Source organism: Narcine bancroftii, chromosome 2, assembly GCF_036971445.1.
Source record: "Narcine bancroftii isolate sNarBan1 chromosome 2, sNarBan1.hap1, whole genome shotgun sequence".
NCBI classification, from domain to species: Eukaryota; Metazoa; Chordata; class Chondrichthyes; order Torpediniformes; family Narcinidae; genus Narcine; species Narcine bancroftii.
Genome location: NC_091470.1, coordinates 58,253,277 through 58,265,446, shown reverse-complemented (window position 1 = coordinate 58,265,446; position 12,170 = coordinate 58,253,277). Strand labels below are relative to the sequence as shown.

Below are 12,170 nucleotides of genomic sequence, written 5' to 3'. Positions count from 1 at the left end.
ATCCGTGATTCAGCCGACGACCATGGTGTCATCAGCAAATTTGTAGGTGGCATTTGAATTGTGCCTGGCAGTGGGCTAAGCACACATCCTTGAGATGGGCCTGTGTGGATTCTTCCTTATTTATATAGTCTAATATCACCACTCCTGTATGGATGCCTAAATACAGCATTAGCAATATTTACTGATACTTCGTGTTTCCTAGCACCACCCAAGCAGATTCTATTTCTTGATTTTGAGTTGATGTGCTTTCTCCCAAATGCCTTGACCCCATCCTTTATTCTCATGGCTACTAATCTTCTTCCATTGTCTCAAATTTTCCAGAAGTATTCTAGAATATTTAATTTCCAATCTTGGTCATATGAACACAATGATTACAATCAACTTTTTATTTCTATTAGTTTAATTTTGCATTTATCATTTCCAGAGCTGTGTACAATTTTGTCTTTTATCAATTTCCAAACTAGACCTGCACTCATATTTCTTTGTAATAAACTTTGGTTATCTTTGCTCATTTTCTACACGAGTGACCAACATCTTAAAATTTCCAATCTCTCCATTTTAAAAATCAGAGCATAGTACAGGCACTTCAATGCACAACTTTGTGCCAATCTAACATCATGTTCCATTATCTTAAAAGTTCTCACAAAAAGCAATAGTTTTCATTTTATTTTAAACTTTATCTATTTAATCAATGTTTCAATTAGATCATCTTTTGAACTTAAAAGGGAACATATGACTAGTTTATATGATCTTTTCTCATTGTTAATAAGCCTGTTCACATAATTCCAAACCTGAAATATCTCATTACTAGCCACGATGAAAAGCACAAGCCTCCCCTCTGCTGGTCGCCAACCCTTTTGTTTTTCCATTGAAGCAGTCGAATTCATTTAGCAAAATGTCCCAAATTAGTCAAAATGGGGAATGATCCAAAGGATACAACTATGAAGGTGACTAAGTGCTTGGTCACAGGGTCTGTAAAGAATGAGAAGTTTTGAAAGATTGATAGGAAAAAATATTTTTGCCACCAATGGAAACAAATCTGAGAACTTTTAATGTACTATTCTGACAGAAATATCAAAGGTTATACAACATCCCTCCACTTTAAATACAACACTGCTCCTTCATCCATGACACCTGAACGAAGTTGTGTCTCCAAACTATAACTCCTTTTTCAATTTAGCATTCATCTTAGACCTGACACTATAAACCACCTCCTTTTGACTAAAAAAAAGTTTATAAATGCTCTTGTTCCCTTTGTCATGTTATGCTGAGAAGCCAAGAGGTACTTATTCCTGATAAGGCTGGAGTTGTTCAACATACGGAACAAACTATAGAAAACGCACACAAAAAAATTGGTAACCAAAAAGTATAAATAAAATGTATTAATATTTACATATATTTCCATGAATTAACTTTGTCAACACTCTATCCATGTACAACATAACAAAGGACAGTGAGAAAATGCATTCTCCTACCATGGCTCCATATTTCATCAACCTGTTTTAATTCTCAAGGTTATCAGAGAGAATTAATAAAGGCAATGCAAAAGATGTGGTTTAAATAAACTTTTGGGAGTTCCTTGTTGAAGTTCATCACAAAAGACAGAGGAGTGAAATTGAGATCCAAAGAATTAATGGGTTGTGAGCAATATGGATACATTTAGTGAACTTTTGGCTTCCTTACGAATAAAAGAATATCTTCACTAATTTTTTTTGGGGGGGGGGGCGGTGATTGAAGACTAATCATACTGGTTGCTGGCTCCATCATGTGAGGGGAGTTTAGAAAAACAAGAAATGAACTTGGTTGAAACGGGTAAAGTTTTTAGGTGGGGAGAGGATATGTCAGATTTATTGTCAGAGTAATACATGGCATCACATGGATTCCATTTTCCTGCAGGCACAACAGAATTACCACTAACTGGTAATGCAAAAACTAAATTGAATACAGCATTCCAAACAGTCTGAAATTAAGCAGTTTTAAAGCATCTGAAATGCAGAGGGTGATGAATCCTTAGAATCAACTATCCCAAAGAGCTGTGGAGGCTCAGTTTGAATATATTTAATTCAAAATAGAGATGGCTAGATTTCCAAATATTAGAGGAATCAAATGAGGAGGCAAAATAGCAGCCATGATCTACAACATCAACGATGTTGACTGAATAACAGGAAATTATGAAATCGGAAATCTGGTTAAATTCTGCCAGAACGATCTTGCTCTCAATGTCACCAAGACCAAGGAGTTCATTGTGGATTTTAGGAAGGTGACTGCAAGGGGCCACGCACCTGTATACCTTAATGGGACAGCAGTGGAGAGGGTTAATACCTTCAAGTTCATAGGAACACGCATCAAAAGATATCTCCTGAAGCCGACACATCGAGGCAATTGTGAAGGTGGCGCACTAATGCCTCTAATTTCTAAGAAGTCTGAAGAAATGAAGCATGTCATCGAGTACTTTTATCAATCTTCTTCTACAAGTGTACTGTGAAAAGTATACTGATTGGTTGCATCACGGCTTGGCTTGATACTTCAAGTGCCACAGAAGGCTGAAGAAAGTAGCAAACAGACCCATGTCCATCAAAGGTTGACCTCCCATCCTCTGAAGATATCCTTTCAAGGTGCTGCCTTAAGGATGCAACCAACATCACCTCCTCTTCTCACTGATACCTTTGGACAGAAGGTACAGCAACCAGAAGTGCAGCACCTCCAGGTTGAAGAACAGTTTTTAATCCAACCGCTATCAGGCTCTTGAAATTCCCCTCACTATCCTAACCATAAACTATTTCAGGGACATAAAAATACCTGACTGCACTATTAAAATACCACTATTTTCATTGCACAAATAGGAGCTGTAGATTTTTTAAAAATCTTTTACATTCATTATTTTTTTTTTCCATATGGAGGCAATTTATTTCATGCTAATGTAGTTTGTTTTTATTTAAACAAAATTACCTATTTGGCTGCAGCAAGGTAGAATTTCAGATTTAATTGAGATGTACAAGATCATGTCCAACTTTAAGAGGATAAATGCAGGGAGACCATATCCATTTGTGCAATGCCCATAAAGCTCAAGTATGAAATGATGAACAAAAGACACAAAGAGATAGAGCATTATGATTAGATTCTAGAGTAGTCTGATCTCGTACTCAAGCTTGTAGAAGTGGTAGGAACAGAAACAATCCAAAAAATTCAATAGGCACAAGAAATAATTTGCAGGGCCATGGATAAAAAGCCAGGGTTTGGACCTGATCAAATTGTTCCAAATTGAGCCAGCAGCATACCTCTAATAAGCCAACAGCAATGAAAATGTCCTCCTTCAATGGCTTAAATAAGTCACCCTGTTGTGCATCTCCTCAAGATCATTTAATTTAAAAATTGGAAAATACCAATAATGAGTAGAAGACCAAAAGTAAAGTCCATAAACTCAGCTTCAAATGCAAGATGGAATATTCACACATCCGGTGCATTTGCAACAGAACATGGTTACAATGGTAGAAGTCTATTGATAGAAACTCTGAAAATTAACTAATGTCTTTTCATCAGAAGCAATTTTAGTCCCCGGGTGAGGAAATAAAAACTGCATTCACCCAGCGGCAAAACAGCAGCACTGCCATGGTATGGACCCATGCAGAGCGGGGAGTGGAGACACAGTGCTCCTCCCACAGGGTTCTTCCACCTAGTCCAACTAACAATAGCTCCATACAGGTTTTAAACAGTCTATTAAAGGAGCTGCCGGAAGGTGACCCATGATTCGGAGCCGAACAGGAGTGTGGGTATGACAACGGCTCTGTATACGCTTATCTTTGTGAGGTTTTTCAGTTGGTTGTTTTTCCAGACTCTTTTGTGTAGTCTTCCAAAGGCGCTATTTGCCTTGGCGAGTCTGTTGTCTATCTCATTGTCGATCCTTGCATCTGATGAAATGGTGCAGCCGAGATAGGTAAACTGGTTGACCGTTTTGAGTTTTGTGTGCCCGATGGAGATGTGGGGGGGCTGGTAGTCATGGTGGGGAGCTGGCTGATGGAGGACCTCAGTTTTCTTCAGGCTGACTTCCAGGCCAAACATTTTGGCAGTTTCCGCAAAGCAGGACGTCAAGCGCTGAAGAGCTGGCTCTGAATGGGCAACTAAAGCGGCATCATCTGCAAAGAGTAGTTCACGGACAAGTTTCTCTTGTGTCTTGGTGTGAGCTTGCAGGCGCCTCAGATTGAAGAGACTGCCATCCGTGCGGTACCGGATGTAAACAGCGTCTTCATTGTTGGGGTCTTTCATGGCTTGGTTCAGCATCATGCTGAAGAAGATTGAAAAGAGGGTTGGTGCGAGAACACAGCCTTGCTTCACGCCATTGTTAATGGAGAAGGGTTCAGAGAGCTCATTGCTGTATCTGACCCGACCTTGTTGGTTTTCGTGCAGTTGGATAATCATGTTGAGGAACTTTGGGGGACATCCGATGCGCTCTAGTATTTGCCAAAGCCCTTTCCTGCTCACGGTGTCGAAGGCTTTGGTGAGGTCAACAAAGGACCACCGCCAGTGGGCTGATAACGCCTCAAACCGTGCATCTTGGCGCCTCACAGTTTGGCGGGCAGCAACCTCCTTTGAAGAAGACCGCAGAGCCCACCTCACTGACAAAAGGCAAAGGAGGAAAAACCCAACACCCAACCCCAACCAACCAATTTTCCCTTGCAACCGCTGCAATCGTGTCTGCCTGTCCCGCATCGGACTTGTCAGCCACAAACGAGCCTGCAGCTGACGTGGACTTTTTACCCCCTCCATAAATCTTCGTCCGCGAAGCCAAGCCAAAGAAAGAAAGATTAAAGGAGCTAACAGTGCTTTATTTTAATTCCTGAGACTGTGGGGTCTGGGTGCAAGATGGCAGCTCCTGTGTTCAGCACCAGCCTCCAAGGGCTGAAAACACCAGATGAGCACCGCAGGGCACCAGAAAATGGGGAGAACATTCCTTATTTTTGGAGGGAGAAACGGAGATGACCCAAGGGACTGTGACCACGGCGAGGGACTAGTGAGGGGTTCTGTGGCTGAAGAACATACAGGTGGATGACTCAAGTGGAGGAACTCATCCAGGCTGCTGGTGAAGACAGTCAAAGGAATCAGACCAGGCTGCGGACTGCTGGAGACTGACTGAAGGGGTACCAAGTTTCTTAACAAGGATGCAAGAGGGTGCCTAGGGTGCTGAAGGCTTCCTGATCACGTCAAAGGTTTAGATCTGGAGCTTAGGTTGCAGATAGTTTGAACTCAAGTCTGTGTAGCTGCAGAGGCTGTGGGAGCGCCGGAGGTGAATTGGGTTGGGGGTAGAAGTGACTCTCTTTTTCTTCTCTTTCTCTACATGTCAATAAAGGAATTGATGTAAATCTTTTAAAGTTGTACTAACCAAGAAAACAATGCACAGAAATTTCAGACAATTCATAGTTATTAGAGAAACATAAAAACTGCAGAATATTGAGTGAACAAAGAGAAGCTAGAGGAGCTCAATGAGTCAAGCATCATCCATGGATAGAAATAGTCAACACTGTGAGTCTCAATAAATGGTCCAATACAATGGACTCAGAGATCACAACAAGACCCAATGAGGGAGTGTATAAATTATGAACCTGAAGAGCATAAACTGAAAAAGTGACCATGCACAACTACAAAGTTATCTTTGGAGTTTTAATTTGATCTCTTGTAATCAAAAACTTTTACCAAAAGGAATGAAGTTAAAACAGAAAATGAATGAGACAGACAACATTAAAATTGGGTTTGAACACATTCCTAATATAATCTTAGAAGGCACTTTAGGCAAATCTTGCTTTATTCTAAATTAGATATTTAGCTTGGAAATAGAAGATGCAATAAGTTTTAACATAATTTAAAAAATTTATTCAAGATGTGTAACCCAAAGTGCAGGATTGCTACGTTATTATTTGAATAAATAACCAGCATATTAAAAAATGGTACAAGCCTAGATTATACTTCCAGTAGGCTACATCATATGGTGAAAATTAATGCAGTTCAACTGAATTAATGCTGCTTTTACACTTGTGTAGCTGCACAGCTGCTCTTTCAACAACTTAATCTTTTTTAAGGTGGGGAGTTCCATACCTCTAATAAGCCAACAGCAATGGACAGAGCAACCCCAGTTGATCTCAATGGTCTTTTCCCCTGTGGTACAGGCCAAGGGTCACGTTGCAGTTCTCCCAAAAGGTCAGTCAAGTTCATGTCAATTTTTTGTACAGGTTGCAAAAATCTATTCAATTAAATGTTTGAAAATAGAGTACATCACACATTTCAGAACTGTTACACAGCTCAATGAAGATGTTAAATTTAGCTACTCAAATAATACAAACAGGTTGGTATTACATTAAAAGAAAAATTCACATTAATATTTAAGCATCAGGATAAAGCACAGGCTCAGGTTCAAATAAAGTTAAATACACTTCAATCCAATTGATGACTTATTTGACAAAAGCATACTGTAGTGTTAACAGAAGTTCCCATTAGAACCATATATATGCATTGATAACATACTAGCACCAGCACTGAATGGTTGGCAAAGTCTTGAACCAAATTCAAAGCATAAATTTTGAAATAGGATTTATATTCTACTCAAATTACTTGAGAGATATTCATTTGCTTCCTCAAGAAATTGAAAGTGGGATTCTAATTACCACTTAAAACATTTAAAAATTTAAAATTGTTTATCATATTTAAAAATTATTGTTGAATTTAAAATTAATTCTATAATTTGTAATATCTAAAAATGAATGTTAAATTACTTTGTAAATAACTTTAGAATTCTTCTTTAGCATATCAGCTATTCTCATGATATGCCAGTTTTCATAATTTTCACCCACAACTGAAAGGTTATTAAAATTTATAACATGAAAAGCCTTACAACTGAAGTATTTCCATTCTAAGTGTTTATTATTAACCAGGAATTCAATAGATCAGACAAATAAAGCTATTAAAGTCAGAGATCTTGTAGTCTGTGACAAGCTTATCTGCAGCTTTCCCAACACATAAAGAGTGCTATAGAACGCACTCTAATTGACTAGATGGTGAAGATGCAACAACATTCTCGGGCAAGGTAAACTGACAAATTCTTCACAGTGAAATAAACCATTCATAGAGGCATAAGGTCAATTTGTTAAGAACCAAAGGACACAGCTTTAAAAAATTGTGAAAGAGCCAACCAGGACAACGATAAGGCCAACTAACACACATTAAGTAATTATCTGGAGATCGCTAAGAAAAAATGGGAAAAAGGGGCTGAATGAGTTGAATGGTGTCACAATTCTATGATCCCATTTTGGATTCAAATAAACCTCAGGGGTAAATCACGAAAATCTGTAAACACTGTGGCTGAAGTAAAGACACAAAATGCTGGAGAAACAGCAGGTCAGTCACCTTAACGTAGCAAAGGTAAAGATATATAACTGACGTTTCAGGCTTGAGCCCTTCATCAAGGTATATAAGAATGCAAGAATCTATATGTAAATTCGAGCTGGGAGTCGAAGAAGGAGAAGCTCGGAGAGAGTGACGTGGAGGTAAGCAGTTAAATTCAATGGCTTACTGGGGCTTGGGCCTACTCAAATCGGGCTGGGAGTCTGAGGAGGCAGCAGGGCAGCAGCTGGAGTTTGAGCTGTGAGTCAGAGGAGTAGGAGCTTGGAGAGAGTGACTGGGTTAATTGGTCAAGGTTAATTGGTCGAGGGGCCAGTAAAAGGAGTAAAAGGGGAGGGAGCGGCCAGCGAGGAGCGGCGCACTGAGTGAATGGGGCACTAAAGGAGTGGGACTTCCAGCCTTTGGCTCAACAGGCTTAGGCAAAAGCAGGCGAGGAGAAAGGTAAGTGGCATTATTTTAGCTCAGTTATGCCTATGGGGTTAGTGCTTTGTACTGGATGTCAGATGTGGGAATCATGGGTGAGTCCCACCCTCCCAAATAGCCACATCTGCGTCAGGTGCACCGAGATGCAGTTCCTTAAGGACCGAGTTGGGGAACTGGAGCTGCAACTTGAGGACCTACGGCTGGTAAGGGAGAGTGAGGAGTTGATAGATTCAACTTTCAGGGACATAGTTACCCCAAGACCAGATGTGTCAGGTAAGTGGGTAACAGTCAGGGGAGGGAAGAAAAATACCAGGAAAATGGAGAGCACACCTGTGAATATCCCTCTCAGTAACAGGTATATTTTGTTGGATGCTGTTGAGGGAGATGACCTGACAGAAGCCGGCGGCCGCGACCAGGTCGCTGGCACAGTGGACCAAAAGGTAAAGAGGAATGCAGTGGTCATTGGGGACTCCATTGTCAGAAATACAGACAGGAGATTCTGTGAGCCAGATAGGTATGCCCGCATGGTGTGCTGCCTCCCTGGTGCAAGGGTGCGGGATATCTCAAATCGGGTCCAGGGTATTCTAAAAGGGGAAGGCGAACAGCTTGATATCTTGGTACATGTGGGTACCAATGACATAGATAAAAAGGAGGAAGTACTGAAAAAGGATTACAGAGAGCTAGGACAGAAACTAAGAAATAGGACAGCCAGGGTGGTGATCTCTGGTTTGCTACCTGTGCCAAGTGCAACTGAGGACATAAATGTAAGGTTAAGAAAAATGAATGTGTGGCTGAGGGGCTAGTGTAAAGGACAGGGTTTTGGCTTCTTGGATCATTGGGATCTCTTTTGGGGAAGGCATGACCTCTACAAGAAGGATGGGTTACACCTAAAGCCAAAAGGAGTCAATATATTGGCAGCTAGGTTTGGTACAGCCGTCGGGTGCGGTTTAAACTAATTTGGCAGGGGGGTGGGAACCTGTATGATAGGGCAAAGGACAGAAAAGATAAAACAGGTAAAGTTAGGTTAGACAGCGAAAGTAAAAAATCAGAAAGAGCAAGGAGGGTGAAAAAAGCAAATCTGAAGGCTTTATATCTTAATGCAAGAAGCATTTGGAACAAGGTAGATGAATTAGCTGTGGAAATTGAGAAACAAATAGGATTTGATTGGGATTACAGAAACATGGCTGCAGGGTGGGCAAGCCTTGGAACTTAACATCCCGGGGTATACGATATTTAGGAGGGATCGGCAAGAAAAGGGGGTGGGGTAGTATTGATGGTGAGAGAAGGGACCGACACGATTGACAGAAAAGATATTAACTCGGAAGATGCGGAATCTATATGGGTAGAACTGAGGAATAGCAAGGGGCGGAAAACATTAGTGGGGGTGGTATATAGGCCTCCAAATAGTAGTGTAGAGGTGAGGGAAGGCATTAAAAGAGAAATTAGAAAAGCGTGCAATAAGGGAACAGCTGTCATCATGGGAGACTTTAATTTACATATAGATTGGACTAGTCAAATTGGTAAAAATACTGAGGAGGAGGAATTCCTTGAATGTTTACGGGACGATTATCTAGACCAATATGTCGAGGAACCAACGGGAGCAGGCCATTTTAGATTGGGTATTATGCAATGATAAGGGGCTAATCAACAATCTTGTTGTACGAGGCCCTTTGGGTAGGAGCGATCACAATATGATCGCATTCTCACTCGACATGGAGAGTGATGAAATTAATCCTGAATTTAAATAAAGGGAATTATGATGGTATGAGACGGGAGTTGAGTAAGATTGATTGGGTGGTGTTTATGGGGGAGTTGACTGTGGATAGACAATGGAAAGCATTCACAGATCTAATGGAGAAATTGCAAAAATCGTTTATACCGGTTTGGCATAAAAATAAACCAAAAAAGGTGACTCCACCATGGATAACAAGGGAAATTAGAGAGAGCATTAGGTCCAAAGAGAGAGCATATCAATTGGCCAAAAAAAGTACCACAACCGAAGACTGGGAGCAGTTCAAGATGCACCAAAGGAGGACAAAGGGATTAATCAAGAAAGCAAAAATAAATTACGAAAGTAAGCTTGCGGCAAATATAAAAACCGACTGCAAAAGCTTTTATAAATATGTCAAGAGGAAAAGATTGGTGAAATCCAGAGTAGGTCCCTTGCAGTCGGAATCAGGGGAATATATAATGGGGAATAAGGAAATGGCAGACCAATTAAATTCTTACTTTAGTTCTGTTTTTACAAGAGAGGATACAAATAACCTCCCAAGGATGTTGGGAAACATAGAGACTAATGCAAGGGAGGAACTGAAAGAAATCAGTATCTCTAAGGACATGGTCTTGGGGAAATTGATGGGATTGAAGGCAGATAAATCCCAAGGGCCTGATAATCTACATCCTAGGGTACTTAAGGAAGTGGCCATTCAGATAGCAGATGCTTTAAGAATTATTTTCCAGAACTCGATAGAGTCAGGATCAGTACCCATGGATTGGAGGGTAGCTAATGTTACCCCACTATTTAAAAAGAGGGGTAGAGAAAAAGCAGGGAATTATAGGCCGGTGAGCTTTACATCAGTAGTGGGCAAAATGATGGAATCCATTATTAAGGATGTAATAGCGGAGCATATGACGAGCAGAGAAGGGATCGGACGGAGTCAACATGGATTTACAAAAGGTAAATCGTGTTTGACAAATCTATTGGAATTCTTTGAGATGGTGACAGGTAAAATAGATGGGGGAAGAGCCAGTGGATGTGGTGTACCTGGACTTCCAAAAGGCCTTCAATAAGGTCCCGCGTAAACGACTGGCTTCCAAAATCAAGGCTCATGGGATTGGGGGAAAAGTATTGATGTGGATTGAGAACTGGCTGGCAGGCAGAAGACAGAGAGTTGGGATAAATGGCTCGTTTTCTGAGTGGCAGGCGGTGACCAGTGGGGTGCCACAGGGATCTGTACTGGGACCCCAGCTGTTCACAATTTACATTAATGATCTGGATGAGGGGATTCTCCAAATTTGCAGATGACACTAAGCTCGGAGGGGTTGTGTGCATGGAAGAGGGGGTCTGGAAGCTCCAGTGTGATTTGGATAAATTGAAGGACTGGGCAGATACATGGCAAATGCACTACAATGTGGATAAATGTGAGGTTATCCACTTTGGTAATACAAACTGGAGGGCAGATTACTATTTGAATGGCAATAGATTAAGAGATGGGGAAGTGCAGAGAGACCTAGGGGTACTTGTACACCAGTCTCTGAAGGCAAGCATCCAGGTACAGGCAAATGGTATGTTGGCCTTCATATCAAGAGGGTTTGAGTATAGGAACAAGGATACCTTACTGCAGCTGTACAGGGCCTTGGTGAGACCACACCTGGAGTATTGTGTGCAGTTTTGGTCACTTTATCTAAGGAAGGATGTTCTTGCAATGGAGGGAGTGCAGAGGCGATTCATCAGGCTGATACCTGGAATGGCAGGAATGACTTATGAGGAAAGATTGCGCAAATTGGGATTGTAATCGCTGGAGTTTAGAAGATTGAGAGGGGATTTTATAGAGACATATAAAATTCTGGCAGGACTGGACAGAATGGATCAGATGGGATGTTTCCAATGATGGGAAAATCCAGAACCACCCCGGGGCCATGGTTTGAGGATAATAGGCAAACCATTTAGGACCGAGATGAGGAGGAATTTCTATACCCAGAGGGTGGTGAATCTGTGGAATTCATTGCCACAGAGGGCAGTAGAGGCAGGTTCATTAAATATATTTAAGAGGGAATTAGATATATTTCTTCAGTATAAGGGTATTAAAGGTTACGGAGAGAAGGCGGAGACTGGGTACTGAACTTTAAGATCAGCCATGATCTCGTTGAATGGCGGAGCAGGCTCGAAGGGTCGAATGACCTACTCCTGCTCCTGTCTTCTATGTTTCTATGTAAATGGCTGGCAGGCATCCAAACGAAAGCGTAGCAGGAAGGGGGATGGCAAAGGCAGGAGATAATAGGTAGAGAAAAGAGGGAGGGGACAGCAGCAATGAGGGGGGAGGAGGGATAGTTGGGAAGAGGGATGGTTGGGTGTGTGAGGGTGGAAGGGGAAGATAAGTATTAGCCATCAACATTTGTGGTTGCCTGCTGTTATAAGTACAGGTGGAACCTCTTTAATCTGGCAATAATGAGACCTGGCTATTGCCAAACCACAGAAAATGCGGAAAACAGAAATTGACACTTAAGGGAATGCTTATTAGCACTAGCACCATCTTCTGCACCTCTAGGTTTCTGGGATGACATTCTAAAAGGCTAAATTATAGCTAAATACAAGAAATAAATGGGACTGTATCACCAAAACACTCGGCTGCAGTGCAAAC

At 41.3% G+C, this 12,170-nt stretch overlaps 1 protein-coding gene across 1 annotated transcript in view; it reads right to left on the bottom strand.

Moving 5' to 3' along the window:
* sec23a (Sec23 homolog A, coat complex II component) overlaps nt 1-12,170 on the bottom strand; it is a 77,193-nt gene that overhangs the window by 40,293 nt on the left and 24,730 nt on the right. Inside the window, exon 7 of the mRNA XM_069916779.1 lies at nt 6,088-6,232. Coding sequence (XP_069772880.1) covers nt 6,088-6,232 — 145 coding nt within the window. The remainder of the gene's footprint in view (nt 1-6,087; nt 6,233-12,170) is intronic.